This window comes from Plectrocnemia conspersa, unplaced genomic scaffold, assembly GCF_051122295.1.
Source record: "Plectrocnemia conspersa isolate PC_06_02 unplaced genomic scaffold, ASM5112229v1 ptg000008l, whole genome shotgun sequence".
NCBI classification, from domain to species: domain Eukaryota; kingdom Metazoa; phylum Arthropoda; class Insecta; order Trichoptera; family Polycentropodidae; genus Plectrocnemia; species Plectrocnemia conspersa.
This window is the reverse complement of record NW_028277172.1, coordinates 10,714,853-10,735,607: the sequence shown is the minus strand read 5'-3', so window position 1 is coordinate 10,735,607 and position 20,755 is coordinate 10,714,853. Positions and strand designations below refer to the sequence as shown.

The 20,755-nt window shown below is 32.5% G+C and overlaps 1 protein-coding gene across 8 annotated transcripts in view; it reads left to right on the top strand.

Annotated features, from left to right (window-relative positions):
• The window catches only part of Cals (calsyntenin 1), a 144,252-nt gene that overhangs the window by 13,878 nt on the left and 109,619 nt on the right, over positions 1–20,755 (top strand). For 4 of the 8 annotated variants that reach the window (XM_088189799.1, XM_088189796.1, XM_088189795.1 and 1 more), the window contains exon 2: positions 9,045–9,104. The exons of the other annotated variants lie outside the window; for them this stretch is intronic. In XM_088189799.1, coding sequence (XP_088045925.1) covers positions 9,045–9,104 — 60 coding nt within the window. The remainder of the gene's footprint in view (positions 1–9,044; positions 9,105–20,755) is intronic. 8 annotated transcript variants of the gene reach the window in all.

Here is a 20,755-nt window from a genome sequence, read left to right as displayed (position 1 = left end):
TTGACATATTTTAATCCGAACGTCGACTTTGTAAAATTTGATAATATAAACTATTAAAAACGCTATTATGCAAAATATTACAATTAACAATACATTTTATATTAAAATTCACACATGAAAGCGTTTAACGAAACACTGCTCTATCATTAGCATTGTGCCTCGGTTATTGTTGGTTTATTTCGTCAAAACTTTACGCAACATCGAATCTATTAATCCATTTTGCTATATTCAAACGCAGCGTCCACTATTTGCAATGACAAAAAACTATACCCATTATTCGACGTTATATCCAATCCCGATGACAAATTGGTCGTGTTAATCCCGACAACGTAAACGTAGCCTTTTGTTTTTGCAAGTCTACCATTATTTCACACAATTCGCTAGTATTGTACTGAACTTCGCATTATTTGCGCCCACGGCCATAATTTCAATTAACTACCACGCAGCGATCGCAATTAATCGCTATACATATGATTCAGACGTCAGTAGCATAGTTATTATTTTTTAAATAATTCTCAAACGAGTTTAACTCTACTTCTATTAATTTCGCTCATAATGTTAAACTGAATACGGCCACTTTAATAGTAATTTATAATCTGGTTACGCAGTGGTAAGTGAAATAATTCACAAGGTTCTAATGCATACCGTGTGCCGGTGTATAAATAATCCAAGTGTTGAAGACCACCGACCGTCCGGCAGGTGGAACTTTTATAGTAAATAAATAAAATTGCAGGTGTGCGAATAACGTGCCAAAAATACCTGTAGGGAATGCGTGATATGAATAAAATAACGCTAGTGTATCTTTTCCCTTTGCGGTATCTCCGAAGATAAGAAGCGCTTTCATCTATTTGCTCGATTGGAATATGTAAATAAATATTTGCTTTTCATGGCAAGAAAATAATACAAAGGCACGTGCGCTAGATTGTGCTGATAATATTGTATAAACGCCGTTCTACCATTTTTCGCAACAAAAACCCTAAAACTGTCGATTAAAGTATGTCATCAATTTGAGCATAAGATATTACCAGAACAAGCTTGCAGAGAATTATATCTATAGATTTTTTTATCAAAAGAATAATTAGTACTTTTTTGCTTAAAGTATTTAACACAAGTATTTAACGTATTTAAAAATCTATTTAGTTTTTTAAATATGTTAATATATTGCGAATAGTATTGCTTGATTACGCATCCTGGACCCGCAATAGCGGCAAGCCTTTATGACATAATTTGCGATTTAGTCGCACCCTTTCTCCATTTTATATATATATATATATATACATATATATATTTTTGTTAACGTAATGATTACCTGTATACATTTTGATGTCCCATTTGTCTAAATAATTATGAAACCCTTAAAGGAGTTTGTAATTAATTGCATTTTGTTTTAACACCCGTAATAACTATGTCCTCAGCGTACATTTATTATTCATTATTTTGAAAAAATAATGGGAACATAATTACTGTATAAAATGAAGAGAACTTTTCTGCGGGACTCCAGCTGGAATTTAACGAGGTTATGGAAAATTCATTAATTAGCGACAAAGCGAAACTTCGACCTTTCCGATGTGAAAGTATTGTGTGTATAATACAATCTAGGTTTTTTATTTAAATAATTAATATATTAAACTATATATAGGCAACATACGACCTGCCGTATTCAATTATCGATACGCTTTCGGGCTTAGTGCGAGTTCGTCTGAACTCTCGTTTAATCCAAGTCGAAAGCGAAGTGATAGATCTGACTAACTGAAAATTCCTACATAAAGTACGATCGGGTTCAGGACCAACGTTTCCTCTAGTTCTCGATCGTTTGGCCAATATCTACGACCCAGGACGTAAGCAGACTATTTGTTATTGTCTTATAAATATCTTGTTACACTATTTTATGGAATGTATAATTCGGGGTTCCTGAAAGTAAAGCGTCTTAATAAATAAATCATGGTAACCAACCATATATTTTGCATATATTCGCTCTACTATGCACACTTTTGTTAACTACCATTATATTCTGTGGTTACCATACAGTTGTTTTCGACATATTTACAGTTTTTTATCTTCAAATGCTTATTATTTGCGTAAAATAATCTATGGTGAAGTAGTATTTAATTATTATGTTTTAATGTATATCAGTTCATATTTTATATGTAATGGGTTGATAATATATGGCGGGGGAGGGGGGCAACTTAGGGCCTGGGGCGGTTAATAAGCTAGGACCTGTCATGTTACAACGGAAGATATAAATAAATAAATACAAATGCTCATGTATGTATATCCGGTTAGATACGCAATATCGTTTACACAAGAAAAACTATCTTACCTTTTAGAAATTATACAAATAAGGAAGTTAGGTTTATAAGCTTTTAGCAAGTCTTTGTTACCAATTTCGATGATTCTAACACTATATGTAGTAAATTTATTCATGATTGTAATATTAAACAAATTATGCCAATATTTTTTTGGATTTTCTCAAATATGGCTGTATTACAAAATATGTATACATAAAATTATTTTCAAAAAATCGTAAAAAATGTTGCGTTTATTTTCGAGGCCAATTTATTCTAACCATTTTCTTAATAATAAAATATGCTATTTATACATATGCTATTATGACTCGCGAGGTTGATAAAGTTTCCCACTCCTGTCATTCCATACCGTGTCAAAAGCGTGTTCAATATCGAGTATAATCGTGTACTTTTTCCATATAAAAATTAATATGTTTTTGCGTATTTTTATGACTCACAAAATATAATCTATGAAAATAATAATAACGTATGTTTTTAACAATTTTTTAAATGACTGTTATTTTATTTAATTTAATAAATAGTGCGGTATGCTAGAGATGAAACTAAAATTAGATCGACTTAAAGATTATTCAAAACGCTCCGATATAGGGAATGTTCATTGGTGATAATCCAAAGTTGAAGATAATAATTCAGGGTGCGAGATCTGCATCTAATCGAGATGGTTTAAGCGCTTCCAAAGCCGAAATCCATCATTTGTGTTTAGTGTGATATATAGAGTATCGTGTATTTATGAGCTTCTGGAATCCGGCCAAACAATTACAGATGAATGTTATTGTAAACAATCAACAAAATTAAACACCGCTATTCAAAAGGACAGACCTGAATTATTAAACGTTAAATAGATTGTCTCGAATACGACAAAGTACAACCGCATGCAAAAAATCAAAATATAACTCGATTCAGATTTAAAACCAAATTCGCGTTTTACGATTATAAAATAAATAATCTTGCAATAATGTGGGTTAATGCGTGTATAATTAATTAAATTAATAAGTAGAAAAAAGTATTAAATAACTTTCGCTCCCTTATATATTTAGACGTAAATTAAAAATAGGTAAACCATTAATTTAATAGCACTACCGACGTACAATGGTAGCGAGACCCCTATCTAAGCAATTAGTTCACTATATCGAAGGTTTAGTGGGTAGTAATAAACGATAAGATTTATGAGTGCAAGGGGTTAAAAGGATTTGTTCCTTCGCATGATAAATGTATGCAAACCGGGCCTACTTAATTAAATACAACTTATTTATATGACTAGTGATATTATCGTTGATGGGGAATATGTTTTATTAGCATTTTACATTTTATATGTAGTCATAATATTAATTTTATCTATATAAAGAGACATGAATCACCGTGTAAACACTGATTTTGTTCAAAATATATTTTTTATAATATGTATAATTTTAATAAATATAAATCCAATCAAAGCACGATTCTTCGGCAAACAACCAAAGCGCAATTATAAAATTGAAATATTTATCCAAAAATGAAAGATACGCTGCGGTGTATCTCGTTTCTTGTATAAACATCGTATGAAGTAGGAATAATTATTAATTTTATTTTTCCTCTTTCACCCCCCATAACTCCTACTACAGCAAAGGTCAACAGATCAATAAATATGTTAAATATGCCTTTAATACTGTTCAAAAATTGTAAATTGTATTTAAATGTAATACTTTTACGCCTTTATTCCAAAAGTAGCAGATATTTGTATAAACTATATATTGCATGTGTTTCGGTGTATATCCACGTGATTTGACGTCAAAGTAACGAACGTAGTATTTTTTCCTAGAACATGTTTGCGAATATTCAAACACATTCCAATGTCTGAAAGGACGTTTAATTAACCCTTTGGCTGCTATGGTGCTTTTCAAAACGCTACACGGTCACACATACATCGGAACATGCTACACTAGAGTCTCCAATTCGAGTAATCGAGTACTCGATACTCGAGTATTTTTTGTCTATTTTTCAAGTACTTGATAATCGAGTATTTTGAAAATTACTCGATTAATACTCGAAATTAAAAAATTTTGAAATATTTCAGAAACAAAAATAACTTTAACTCGGTCCGGTAAAGGTTAACGTCTTGCTTTTATTTGGCGTTTATGCCCAAAGTCCCGAGCTAGAGCGGTTACTATCAGGTATAATTTTTTCATAGTTCCATAGTTGCATAGTTCCGGTCGTCGGCTATGTTAGTGGGTACGACGGAGAAATTTCTTTTGTGTTTTCTGTTCGACAGTCCCGACTTATCTAATTTATGGCAATGAACAATATGAAATATCAACAAAAATTTTTTTTAGGTTTTATGACTGCAATTGTAGCGTAAAGTGTTGTAAATTGTTCATACTGATCCCTCAGCTTAAAATATAAATCAAAACAATTGTGTGTTTTAAAGACATTTAAAGTAAAGTCAGTTCTTTGCGAACCGTTTAGCTCTAAAGTGAAAGGGATTCACCTAAATACATATTCGAAGGATATAGATTTAAATTCTTCGCATTAATCAGAAGGAGTAGAATATTGTATATTGTTAGGGAAAAAAAATCTATTCAAGAAGAATTACAAAATGCTATTTTGTCAATAGTCGAAGGAAATAAGAGAAAAGCAGAGAAGGGAATGAAAGAAGAGAACATAAAAAGAGAGTTCAAAAAATTTTATATCTATAAAAAGCGAACAGATATAAATTAGAAGCCTTATCCAACACGGTAATGACAATAAGACCAACATCAACAGCAACGGAAAGGGTTTTTTCCATAACGGGAATAATAAAACCAAAGGTTAGCAGTTTATTAAATTCGAGACACTTTTTGCATTATTGTTTTTAAAAAGTATGTTCGTGAAGTTAAAATAATTGTAAAAATTAACATACTAAGTATTTTATTTATTTATTTATACGTGCACGAATTTGAATAATAGCTATTTTGGTACATTTGGTAAATACTCGAAAGTACTCGAGTACTCGAGTATTTTAAAATTTTAATATTCGATACTCGAGTAGTTGATGGTTCAAGTAATTGGAGACTATACACAACCCTTAAATTATATTTATATAAAAATGCTTCACACCACTGACAACACTAACGTAGTATTCATTTCAAAAAATAAATTACCTTTTCGGATATAATGACGTCAACGACGATTGTTTACTGTATGAATTTTCTATTATCGCGGACAACGATATTTCGTCGTTTAGCGATCCGCGTCGCGGTGCGTTTAAGAGAAGAAAAGAGTGCAAATAATGTCAATATTTTACAAAGCCTTTTTAACACGACTTACTCGAAATCGCTTTATTGCCATTATTAATTTGAGTGCCACTCAACTTTTTCACCGATCAAAATTGGCAATCAGAAATTTTGTTTTAATCTCTTATCTCTCACTTAATGCAGCTTCTGCAAAAAATACTTTGAAATATAGTATTTTTAACAACCTATTTATTGCCATTTATTTAATAATAAAAAGCTTGAATATTTTTAAAGTAACAGTGTTAAATACAACTTATCCAGCCTATTAGCATAATTTTTAATCTACACAACATCAACCCTTTTAAAGTGTAATTCTTGTTTGGGGTTGACTTGACCAGTATCATTTTCATGCAGCATTATTATACATAACCCACTTATAATCACCTGTTATCCAAGAATGTTTTCTGATTTTGTCTGGCGAGTAACGATCTGCACGTATTCAGTTTATCTATCATTATGCGGGTTTTTTCCACCTTCTCTATTTTATAAAAATGTATTTTGAAAATTCTTTAGGCATTCAACATTCGTCACCAACTTTGATTAGACGTCCAGTGTGATGATCATCTTCCAAATATAAATTCCCGGAACAAAACTTGTCGAACCAAAAACGACACGTTCGAGAAACATATTTTTTATTCGCTGTAGTTGCAATACTTTCTTTATTAAATATTTATTAAGGGTGTATTGGAACTACAGTTATTAAAAAAATATGTTTCTAGAACGTGTTGTTTTTGGTTCGACAAGTTATATTCTGGGAATTCATCTTTAGAAGATAAGCACCACACTGAAAATTGTAGTCCATGAGACTGAAAATGTTATCGATTTCTCGTGTTTAACTGGACCAAATTTCACGAAACTTCCTTGGCTCAATTCACCCACATACGGATGACGTTTATTTTTAACTTGGTATAAATCAAATGAATTTTGCGACCCGCAAATAATCTTAAAATCACACTACATAACTCCAGCTCAGCTTAATTTTATTTTCGGTCGTGTAACAACCCCAAACGATCAATTTATGACATTGGATGAAATATGTATGTGATAAAATGATACTTATCATTTCCACTTAAGGATGTTATTAATTAAAATGTCAATTATTTCGATGTCGTCTCGAAGCTTTTTGATCCGTCCGGTTCGTTAAGGACAGCGGTGGGCCCGCTGACGCGTATGAATATTTATAGGCCAAAGTTTGTTTTGAGGCCGCGTTCAAATTTCCGCGCGTTGATTTTCCGTTTGTTTTAATTCGATAATTTTTCGCACACGCAGAAATCGGGCCGCGAAAACACGCCCTGTGTGTTTACCGGGGAACCACTGCTGTAGTCAATAATGGATTGCGAAAGTTTACGGTTCGCGTATCCTCTTTCATCCAGTCCGACCCCCGTTAGCTTCTCCGCCCACCCCACCCCCGTCACGAACCACCCTGCGTTTGTATCGCCGTCCAGGAGAGAAGAACAAACCCTATCCCGTATTTGCGAAAGCGCGCAGATGAAGACTCGCGTTTGCCGAGCGATAGATGCGGGATCCGAATTAGGTGAAAATGAGATCTCAGAGTGGATTGTTGTTGTTGATGTTGAACTTTTGTCGCGATGGATTCTTCCGCCTTTGCGCTAATAAAACGCAGAAATGTGATGTTCTTTAATATAAGTTTTTGTCTAGATTAAATATACTCAAAATATCTGCTCTAATAGACCAAACATTTGATTAAAACATACATCGAGTGCCGGCCGATTGATCGAGTGCGAATATGGTCCAATTTAAGATGAATTTTGGGAAGGCATAGACTCATAGAGTTTGACATAAGCGCGCTTACATATTCAATTAAAATGGATTTCGGGTGAAACGTCGATTCTATACATAAATTCTATCGATAAATTAATTTCGGTCGCAATTTAATTAATTTTAGATTTTGCGTCTACCTAACTGATAAATTGTAATACTCCATAAAACATTTTTTTTTAATTTAGTTTATTTTATTCAGATGTTGTGAATAGATTTAATCTGAAATTAATGAGACTTTATTTTGTTTCGAATAATGGAATATAAAAAAATAAGCTGTAAACTCAAAGGTATGTTATTATTATAACTCCAAATTTGATATATAAACACGGCGAATATTCCTTCAATTAAATGAAAACTTATAATGATAATTACCCGCATCTATTTATTTAAGGCTTAAGCAGCCTCCATTAGACGAGCAAACAGACCAGATCTTAATTATGAAATTCTCTTTCATTTTTAGTTACATACAAAAATTGACGAAGAATATAATGTATTTGTGCAAAATATAATTGTATGTATATGTTAAATTAGTATTGTGTTGTATTAAATTATTTCACGTGAAATTGTCAAACATACTCACGTGTAAAATTAAAACATATTTTAACAAGTTAAATTAATTTACAAATTATTACCATATTTCGCAACTTTCATTCTAATTTCAAACTACAAATTAAAATATTCTACAATTTCGCCGTGTACGAAACATTTATGCATACTAAAAAGCGGCGTAGATTTTTCACTACATTTTAATTATTTCCTATGCTAAAGTCCCTCTCTGCGTATTTCGGGAATGTTCATTATATTTTTCTTTTTCGTGAAAACCCTCCCTACTTTGGGCGCAATTATAACATTCCGCAGTCCCAAAATTCGCAGGTTCGCAATAATATTTAATGTTCCACCGCACGATTTATACGCGGCACGTACCATCTTAAAAGCGACTCAGATTGTTTTTAGCAATTAAGTGCGGAGCGTGAACGGGTTAGAAAATGTTGACGATCCCCTCGCCCGCACTTTTCTTGCGTAAAAGTGTTGCAGTGTGGCAATAGTAGCGAAAATTATGCCCTCGTTAAGGATTAAAACTTTTTTATAGGATGGGGTGTAGAAAGGTGTTTGAATTACTTGTATTGACGACCTTTGGTGTAATTCTTTAATAATAAAATTTTCAGATATCTTAACGAAATTTTATCGAATAATTTTCAAAGAAAATTTCCTTATGTATCGCTTTGCAGTGAAAATTTTGCTTTGTATATATAAGTGAGAGTTTAGTCTTTAATAAAAAAGTTTTATGTTCAAAATTAAATTCTATAGGAAAATTTATGTTATATATATACATATATATACAACTGAATCAATTATTTTATTTTGTAAAATATGCTAAACAGACATCAAGATTGATTAATTACCAAGATAATTGAATAAAATTACGCTATTTTCCTGGGTAACTGAGTATATAAATTGTATTTTTTATCGCACTTTACTTTCAAGGCGAGAGCAATTAAAATGGAAGTCGCAGTGACAGTTGTAAAAAATAAACAACCCAACAAAACCCGTAAAATTTTACATTCAGCAACGATCGCGAAAGCCTTGAGGGATACATTTAATATCGTATAATAAAGCACGCATTTAATGTCATTTTTTAAACAATGTATGAACAAACAAATAAATTTTTTGAGTGATTTAAAAATATGCATTTTCTTTTTGATTTTAGGTGAGCCTCAATATCTTGACGTTGAGAATGAAGATAGGATTTCAACCGAAGATTTAAATGGTATGTTAGTTTTTGTATATTATTATCACATTTTGATAAGTAATAAGCGCATTTAATATTCGCGATATATTTCCCACTATACTCAAATAAACGAAAAATCTAGTTAATTACTGTAATTACAATCGTTTATTTCAAAAGCCGCAAAATTATTTTGGATTTCGTTGAACAAAAACATGATCATAAAATGTATGTTACAACTGTGGCTCTCGATCAAATATTCCTAAAATATTCGTTTATACTATCTCGAATGAAATTTGAAAACATATTAGAATGAAACAATTTGTATACTCGAGGAACTCTTTTTTCTCTCAAAATACCCAAGTGACTAGTGCCGCTCTAAAATTCATGGTCCTTTATGTGTCTTTATTTTGTTTTGAAGTGCGAGGTATGAGACGCTTCTTCTTAACAAAAAAAATCTTTTACGCCTTCGAAAAACGTTTGATAATAGAATGATTTTTGGGTGTCTACTGTGACCGAAATTCGCAGAATTTATTCGTTGAACGAAACAAACTGTTAGAAAGACCAATTTTTCATTATCGTTTTACGCTTATCTCAGTCATTTTATTTCAGTGAATTTAATAATTCGATCGCGGGTAATTTATTTCTAGTTATTTAATTTTTATGCAAAGCCGATACATATCCGATCTTTTAATGTATTTTAAATTCGTCTCAATCAATATGAGCTTTTATATGTACAAACTATTCAATAAAATTACGTATTTTAAATGTTCCATCAATTTTGCTGAATTAACTGAATCGCAGCTGATCTTAATTCTGGTAATTTGAAAAAGTTGAAATGACGTACCTGATCAAAAAGTATGTATGTGATAATAAATTAAACATTTTCCTTTTGACGTCCTCATTGATCAATAGTTCGCACAGCATATTTTATAAAATTTAAAAAGTAACGATTATGAAATTAATTAATGATTAAAATAATTATTTTTAATTGAATTAATTAATTGAATTTTTGCACTAATTGGTTAAATAAATAAAAAATCGGTAAAAACCGAAAAAAAAGTACGAATATGTTTGAATATTCGAATACTTCATCTATTTTATATTTAATATTCGAGTACTACCAATAATTAAGAACCCTAGTTACAACCGTGTAAACACAACCAATAACTGCTAATTAAATAGTGAGACACTATACTGTAATTAAAGTGTAAATCAGTGACATTTAATTATTTATAAACAATTATTGCTGCTTATAATCAATATATATATTACAATACGTCAGTATGCGTGATGTAGCTCGATTTTTTTTCAATTATTCATTCATGAGATTAAGAAAATCTAGGAATACCTTATCGGAATTATAATATAATGATATAATAATTGCTAATTCCGTTCTCTCAGATCTAATATAAATTAAAAAGTTAGAGTTCATGTGGAATTCTGACCAAGTCTTTCAAGCATTAGTCACTGAATTATACCGCCGGTCTATCGAATTTGAACTATAGTTAATCTATGTGTCAAACTCAATTACGTATGTGAATATTGTACTGAATTGTGAACCCTGTTTCATGAAGGAAAACTCGCAACGGACTCTCAGACATACACGTTCGTTGCTATTTCAGAGGCTTATATCTCTATTAAAGAAAAAAACAACTCAATAGAGGACGTGCTCTTTTTCGAAGTGATGTACGACCTCTCTTCATCGCTTTCTAAGCCGACCGCTTATGCTCTTATAGGACGGCAGGTGCGCTTTTTAGACGGCGCAAGCAGGTGCTCTACCCGTCTGCACTAGTTTAGCATTCAAGGCAAGGCGTTCGGTGCTGATTTTTTTCCCTTTTTGCCTTTGTCTTCTTTCAGTGAGTTCCCGCATAGGTCTGACCCTTTGGCGTTAGTTAGTTACGTAATTCTCCGCGGCACGCGAGCCTTAATTTAATACGTCGCTTTGCTCATTTCCATTGGCGATGTAGACCACAACACAACAAGAGAGGAGGTTGTCGAGGTGGGGTCGGGAGGTGGAGGAAGTAGGCAGTCTGACTGCTACTGGCACTAACTGCTGCTTCTACGTTTTTTACTTATTCGATAATTGACCCCTTCCGCGCGCTGTTCTTGTGTACATATTATATACGCTATGTAAATATATGTATATGTTACAGTAAATGTGTATTACCAATTAAAATATATTTTCACTGGTATTTCAGTGAAATTTTATCATAATGCATTTTCATCGTTAGATACATATTTATACTAGTGAATTAAAATAATTCAATTCTTTACGCCACTAGCGAATTTTGTTTCAAATAATAGTTGTAGGGCGACACATCACATGCTAAGGTACCAAAATGTTCAAACCTAAACGAATTAACCAAACCCAACTTGACCTAATAAGTCTAAAACTAATTATAAATTTTGAACTTTCATCAGGTCAAGCTGGGTTTGCTTAATTAGTACAAGATATGTTTGGGTTTGAACAGCAAATAGACGTTTCGCAACTGTCAAATTGATTTTTGACGACAGTATAGCGACACATCACATATTCAGGAAAAAATGTATTAAACATACGTGTAACTACAGTTTTACCGCTATATACCAGCGAAATTGTAAATCAATTGCTTGAACATATTTTCAATATCCATAGGAGTTCACGTTTGTCACAGCATTATAACCATTTTATTATGTCTTTTATGAACGTTAGTTTGAGCGAATCTTTTGGAGAACGTCGCTAATTAAACCTTGCCGTCAGCGACTGCAGAAACGTAAATGTTTTAATAAGACCTCTCTTTCACCTTCTTTCTCCCCGCTGATGCCGTAAAAAAGTATCTTTTATGTATTTATGAAAATTCGCGTTAGCAAGTGGGTTAAAAAAATGATGTCATACAGCTGGCTTATTTTTTAACAAAAACCATAAAAGTTCGTTAAAATATCATACATTGGTTCTTTTGAATATATTTATTTATACTACATACCAGTGGGTGTCTTTATTTTTTATGCTTATTTATAAACAATTAAGTTATATGTTATTTCAGTCTCACTTCTCAAAAAAATGTATTAATATTATTAATTCAGGTTCGTTTTGCTTGGTGAACTTTTTTATTATTATATCTATGTAGTAGGTACACACTCATCTTAACAGCTCTCTCGAGCGTGCTTTCCAAAAACGTCGTTCCTTCCACCTGTTCAATCCTCTCTGCATGGTAATTTTACACAGGCTCATTGTTAGCTCTGAAAACGAAAATTTCCTACGTTTGTGTTCTTTATTTTAATAACTTTGAAGTGAATATATATTTTCTAAAACTTGGTATGACTTTATCGAGACTCAAAGAAGTACAATCTTGGCCGACATAGCGGGTGTGTTTGTGTTATATTTTAATAATTCGATAAAATATTACTTTTTTATTTAAATTACGGCTGATTAACTAAGCCCAAGTTGACAATTTTCCACAGTATAACTTAGATTTTACGTTGTGTTGAACTTATATATGTGACTTACAAAAAAAGTTTTTGCACTCGTATCTGCCAAAAGCTCGTTTTTGACCGAAGAAATGCGCATGAAAATTATTCAATCGATATAAAAGCTGTTTTGTATTAAAGAAGGGCGATGCTCTCTGATGAGAGTAAAATAAATTTATACGGGTTAGATGTAGTGCACTGCGTTTGTCGTCAAGGTGGAGATAGATACAGCGAAAAATGTCTTCAGGCAATTGTGCGAAATCCAGAAGACCGGGAGTGCTTATTATATTCCGGAATAGAAGGTATCCACTTCATCGACGGAACAGCGATAACGGTGGATTTTAAAACTGTCCTGATTTTTTTTCGGGTAAGAATTATCCGTAATGTTTTCTTTATATCTATTTTATATGATGCAATATCATTAAATAAAATTAATATTTTATTAAAATATTTCAAATTATAAGGAAAATGTGGAAAATAGCCTTTGAATAGTTTTTAATTAAACCGATATGATATTTTTAAGCCCTTATTATAGAATTTTCAAGTATAGGCTAAAAATAGTAATATTTCACGCACTTTATATTGTATTATTTATCGATGGTAAAATATACAACTTTCAAATAATTTTTTTCCACATGAATTACAAAGTTTTTTTTAATTCTTGACAAAATTTCCTGTAATATTTTATTTTTTATGTGTAATAAATATTTCAGGAGTTTCAAAAATTGTAATATGTTAAAAATATAACATATATTTAGTTATATAATATGGTTATTTTGCACGCTACTGTATTAATGCTGACTGTTCAAGTTTAACCAAAACCATCTCTTGATTTCTCCCAAAATACGATAAGGAGCGATGCGTTTAGGGTTCGCAAATTATTGTAATTTTCAACTATTTGAATATTGAATAAAAAATGGATTAAATATTCAAATATTCGAATATATTTATAATTTTTTTTCTTGAATTTCACCAATATTTATTTATTTAACCGATTAGTGCGAAAAATATATTAAGAGCCTGTAAATTATTACTTAATTAAAAATAAATATTGGATAATAATAATTATTTTAATTAATCATTTATTTCTTTCATAATCTTTGAACTTTTTCAATTTTATAAAATATTCATAACGCAATGCTGTGTGAATTACTGATCAGTGAGGGTGTCAAAATGCTTAATTTATGATTGCATACTTTTTGATCAGGAACGTCATTTTAGCTTTTGTAAATCACTAGAATTAAGATCAGCTGCGATTAAATTAATTCAGCTAAATTGATGGAACATTTTAAATACATAATTTTATCGAATTTGTTTTATACAATAGCTAATGTTTAAACCAATATACATAAAGATCGGATTTTGTTTCCTTCAACGTACGAATTCTGCGAATTTCGGTCATAGTAGACACAACCGAAAAATATTCTATTCACAAATGTTTTTTGAAGGCGTAAAAGCATTTTTTGTTGAGGAGAAGCGTCTCATTGTTTTGCATTTCGAAACAAAATAAATGCGCATAAAGGACCATGGATTTTGGAGCGGCACTAGTCACTCGAATATATTGAGATAAAGCTTATGTTGCTTAAGTATACAAATTGTTTCATTTTAAGATTTTTTCAAATTTCATACAAGATAGTACAAACGAATATTATTATTTGAATATTCGATTGAGTACCCTGGTCGCGTCGTCCTTTCGGAATCGGATGTTAGTTTTTTTTTAATATTTTTAAGAATAACTCGTTAAAAAGTATAAAAACGTTTAGTTTTGAGCACAAATATTCATTCGACCTCCGCACATGAACACAATTATACCCCTTATATGTCATGAAACATTAAATCATTACGCATCCACTCCAATATTTGACGGTACGTACCACGCAATGGACGCGATATTCTTTGAATCTTCACTCAGCAGTTTCCTGTCTCTGTGTAGCCGAACCCATTACAGCCCTTTATTATTATTTTTGTTCTGAAAACCACGTCTCGTAACATCTGCGTCCCACTTCCGCTTGTGAAAAAATGGATGCCCCCCTGCTTTTATAATCAATTGGTTTATTGACGTTGGTCTGATTCAATCCACGCGAAATGAAAGTAGAAAACACACCTCTTTTCCGGACTGAATGTCTGAAAAAAGCGCAAATTAATTTGTATTATATCAGATTTCCAGTTAACTATGTATTAGATTATGCAACGACCAAAGTTATATGTGTATATATGAAACATACACACAACTAAAATAATGCTTTAGTCGAAAGACTAAACAACCTAATATATTATATACAGGTCATATTTCGTCTTTTTTATCAGTCGATACTTAAAATTTCCTTTTGTCGTTTCGCCAATTTAGCAAAATTGATTTCTCAAGACGCCCCTCGAACGATTTCGTCCCTTATTTTATTTACCCTTTAATATTTATGGCTTCCGCCGGCGCGCCGTGTATGTATCGATCTCGAACACTCAACCCAACCCACCCCCCACCCACCGTGTTTAATTTCAGAAATTTACATGCCGTTTTTCCACCTTCCTTGATAAGTTATTTCAGAACGGTCGTTAGGTCTGACGGTAAAATTGCGAGACCGCGATAAGTTTTTTTTCTTTCATTTTTGAAACAATCTCATCCGCCGCAATAAATTACGGCGATACCCTCGCGGGGTGTGCGTCGGTCATTTTTCAAAATATTCCGCAAGAAAGTTCTGTCTTTGCGGAGAAGCGTAAGTGCGGTGTGGGGGGGTAAATTTGAGACGCTAGCCTGTGGAAAGGCGATGTAGCAAATTACAACCTGGACGCCAATCACAAAGGAATCATTAGAGTCAAACGCTGTAGTTGTGCTGTACGTTCAACGACCCCACGACCATCCCCCGAGGAACTACACCCACCCTCGTTCATATTCTGGCGGCGAACTAGCCATGAGCCCAATATTGTAACTCGTAAACAGCAGCGTCAGTCTCTTTATTTTATTGTCAGGTAGTATATGTACGCGAAACGACTGCAAAGTTTCCGAACTGATTTTCGCTTAAAGTTTAACGGCAGTTTCCATTTAAATACTTGGAAAATTTGCCGCTAAAGTACAACTATTGATTGCAAGTTTCTATTTAAAATTCTGAAAACTCTTAAGCAATCTCGTTGAGAGGTTCTTATTATTAGTAAAAATATATCGAGAGACGGCTAACCAATTTTTCAACGCATTGCTAATGAAAAGTACATACATACACAATGTAATAATTTAAGAACTTGTTTAAAAAAATACACCTACTATACTACTTTCTATTTATTTTTCACCAGGTACAGTACTATTGTGGTTATCTAATACTAATACCTTTCGACACTCTTATATGGAGTTTGAAAAGTGTCTTGTAACGTATAATATTAGATCCTTACATATATGAACTCTAGGAAGAGGGGCATTGACGAACTTCAAGAAACTATGTAAATATGATAAAACAACTCAAATTCTCCCTATGTGTCAATTGACACAAGACTGTTATTTAAGAATATATGCTTATAATTATATATCATTCTTACAACTTTCCGTGTTTATTATAGTTTCATTTACAAATCCGTTTTGGTTATTTTTTGTGTTCAATTTTAATTAAAATATATTTATATATTACCAATAATTTATTGAAGGGTGTGACAAATCAATATTTAATGTCGAGTAGCTATTAAACTGCGTGAGAATAGCTCCGAAAAAATATTTTAAACGTTAATCTTTTACTGATTAGGCCGCTATTTATTAGGGTGTAAAGTCAATAATTATATAATATTAGTATAATGATATGAACGAGATCGGCGGACGAGGCGCCGTCGGTCGTCGTTTTTCCGTCATGGTCAACCAAAGAATGTTGCGTTCGCCGTCACCGCCACGTCAGTGTTGCCAGAATGCCGCCTAGCTTGTGGCTAAATAAATCTACCCTCACAAATCTAGTTATGTACTTCTAGATTTATTTTATTACAAATTAATCTATTAATTTAAGGTGTGGATTTTACTTAATTACACTTTTATATTTATACAATTATAATTACACCCAAATATTTTTAGGGCGAGTGTTGTTTTAATATTTTATCGTTTAGCTACAAATGTAAATGAATGTGTTATAACGATTTATAGTTATTAATTTCGACAAGTGTATTTGTATTAGCATCGTTCCCGCGAGCCCTGCTCCCGGTCGCCGAGCACAGTTGTTCGCTCACTCTTTCGCACGAGATAAAAGCGAGTTGGCATTAATATTTAACATTTATAATTACACGAATTTATATATTAATTTAAGAAGTGAAAGGGGAAAGCGATGTTTCAGCATATATAAAAAAAATCTCTTTTCTATGCACACTTCTAAGCAGAAGGTTTTTAATCCCCTTCCTTGTATTTTGTTTCTATTAAAACTTGAGATCCAATTACATACTTTTTTTCGTATGCATCTTTTGATGTTACCTAAGGGTCCTTTAAATCTTGAGTAGCAACGAAAATTTAATATGTTTTGCAGTTATATTTTAATGAGACTTCGACTCAACGTCCAACATTAAGATGAACTTGCGCATTTATGCATTATTACAAAAAAAATATTAAATTATCGTTGCCAAAGTGAGGAATTGAGGTTCAAAATCTTTTGCACAATGTTGTATATCCGTGCTCGTTCTCCATACAAAAATGATTCAAACCAAATTCGATCAGTCACGCGTGTCCCAAATGGCAAGAATTCTCTATAGACGTGCTCCTGAGTATTCGGAAATTCTTTTCTATCTCTAATGATCCATGTTACCTCACCAAACGCAAGAATAATGCCAGGAAAAAGTCTGTTATGTATACGTTAGTGGCAGATTTGTATTTTATTAACTTGATCCAGGTATTTTTTTGCCACATATACGCGTACACATACATACTACACCCCTCCCCCGCGCTTAAGGGAACTTCACCGTCTACTGCAGCTGACGGCAAAATATATTTTTAATCTTTTTTCCGTGTTTTCACGACGGGGGCTACACATAACAACTCGGCGACCTATTCAAATTACTTGGGGTCGCTTGCGACTCGAGGTAAGCAATACCCCACCGCGAAACTTTATCCTCTCTCGCCGGCACGTTGGGCGGCTTCGTTGTTCCTCCTGTCTTGACTTTTCCTCGTCGGCTACTTCTTGTTAAATTTCGCACAAATCGAATAAAGTTCGAATCCGCGCCCGCTTACTACCAAAGCTGTGGTAGTGTGTGTATGAGAGGGAATTCTCGGAAGATGGAAGTTAGCGACGGCGGTTGTGTCGGTATGAATTAAGAGTTGAGCTAACTTACCATTTTCCCGAGAAAACGTCTTGGGCCGTAATGAATTATGACGACGCGCAGACAAGCGAGAAAAGCTCGTAGGCGTTTTTATGTCATCAATAGTGATAATTTACGATTGTGTTTTGAGGTAGTCCTTTGATATTCGACATTATAACTAAATTGTTCGTCATTTTTCTATGTTAAACTCTATTGTGGACGCCTACGAATATATCAATCGAAGTAGCGGATTTAATGGGATAATATTCATCACGCATAAAAGCGTTTTGTCATTTATAATAAGCAGAAATGCTCAATTTTTCACCAATTGGACATGTTAAAAAGTTGGGGGAAAGAGTCACAATATTGCAAACACTCCTTTCGCATATTAGGGCCATGTAAACACGTCGCCCCCGTCACTGGTTATCGATTGTTGGGAGTATGGGAAATTTCACATCATTCGTTGAGTCAGTTTTCGATACCCATTAATACAATTTTTTTTTGCTATAGAAACTTATTATAAAATAGAAAAACATAATTATTTTAAGAGCGTCTAAGCTTATAAAAACTACGTGGATTTTAATTCTGACCAAAATATTTAATGCATGTCTAATTAACGGTCATTTTTCATCATATAATATGTTCCATCTTATCGTATGATGTATATAGTATTTACATGAAAACATTGACTTTTGTTTAATTTAGTCGGCTAACGACTCCTTGCCGGACTTAATAATATAATCATTACTGGAAACGAAATGTTTGTCAATCGTAATTACTAGATTCGGTCATAAAATAATGTCAAACAATGTTTTCGGAGTGATAATGAGAAATCCCTGTCCCTTTTCTTACTACCTGCTAAGAATGCAACTGTGAATTTAGCAGAATAAAACAGCTACAGTGGTTTTATATTTTTAATAAAATGTGTATATATTTTTAACAAAAAAACATATAATTAAAACTCTCGAGAAATACGTAAACATAATTTTGTATTTTTCTCAAGGAATAATTCACGAGAAGAAACACAAGTTGTGTCTTTGTTAAAACGCGGATAGTCATGCTTTTTTTTTCTTTTGCGAAATCTTGATGTTATTTATAACAGCCGTGACCGTGACAACTAATAACCGTCAAAAACACTTTGTAATTACCGAAATTTCAGATATTACTTATATTTCTGAGTTAATATTATGCAATTGTGGATTTTCTCAATGGCTGGTATTGATTTTTTTATATCTCTTTCAAAACAATTAGAATTATGTTTAATGTAATTTATTATGGTAATATTTTTTGACCATTTCGACTTGTAATCTTCTTGCTAGTAAGAATAATTAAAATTAAACTTTCTACTGATTTAAAATATGTACCACTTTATGTCCTATTTTTTCAAAAATTAAAATATATATTCTTAATACATTTTATTGTTGTTTTGTATAACAAAATTTTATGTGTGTACGAACATATGTTCATCAAACTGTTTGATACTTCATACCTCCGAATATTTGGAAACTAACTTTCACTCTACATCGACCACTATCACCTGATACAACCTCTTTTAGATCAACCTTTGCCATTTTATATATTTGTGCCACAAAGTTGGTGAAATAAAATAGTTCTTACAGCCTATAACTGACTGAATAAGTCACACTATATAACCCCAAAAATGTAGATGATTTTAATTATATTTGTCTGTTATTTCTATTTAATATTACGAACAAAAAACTATTGTTCCATTTATATTTATTGATGTTTTATAGATGAATACTTTTATTAATGTGTTTTACTGCTTTATGATTTTAACATTTTAATACTTTAATAACAGTAAGTAGCGAAAAACGTCATGTGCACGTTGTTATTGTCGCTGTGGTGTTAATAATGCGGCTTGAAAGCAATTTCGTATAATTTGTTTAGCTTTGTAACTATTTGTAGCAGCAGTTCTATTTTAGTTTTTACAGTGTAAAATGAACACAAACAGAACTTTCTCCGTGATTTTTGGGTCACCAATATTTATGCGAGAAATACTTGCTTCAAAATTTTCTTCCTTTATTTTACATCAGAGAATATCTAGCACAATTGTACTCAATTGTATATAAAAGTACATTCATGATTGTTTTTTGTTATATACATGATCCTCTCGTGTCCTTAAATAAATAAAAATAAGCCTTTGTCATGGAGTTGGCACATCGCTTTGATCGCAATTCTCCACACATACAACCCCCGGATATCTCGGTCCCGGAAATTGGCCGATTGTTTCTATAGAAGACTCGTGACTAGATCTCCTTGCTAGACCTAGACGGATGGGTCTAAAATTCAAATCGTGTCTCAATCACCTCGTCGACGAGGGTAGGTCAAAGTTTGCCAAATGTTTTGGCACGCTCCATAAACGTCCGTCCGGTCGGGGACAACCCATTAGTCAGCCCCGGGGACACGAAGAGGCGTGATGACCTTCGCACTAATAACGAATTGCCAACTGGCGCCCCCGAATTTGGCAACACCCCTAAATTTTGGATACAACGACCAAACCTTTGCCAAGTAGAAACTGCTTGGAAAGTGTTGCAGAGCAAAGCGATATCTGAAAAAAGGAAGAAAATACTGATGACATTAAATGTATCATATATAGATTGGCCAACAAAACTGACGCTTGTGCACAGTATAAGATATCTTTTTGTTCAACCCAATCATAATTAGCATATACATAGGTTTTTGTGTAACTTAGTTTAAATCACCGTATCGCGCTATTTTATTTAGCACAATAATAGAATAGTTTAATGTTTTTGTTATCATTTAAACCTATCTTATATAGAACAAATACCCGATTTTATACTTCGTACTTTATAGGGGGAAAAAAGGAAAGCCATTTGGGAGGTTGCTATTTTATAGTGACGTCTACGTATAATAATGAATTTTTAAATAGCGTCCCCAAATGTTTTACGACTTTTGCAAACTACAAACCGTTCGCAAGGTGAAAGATATTGAGGGTAAAAGCGGGAAACTTCCGA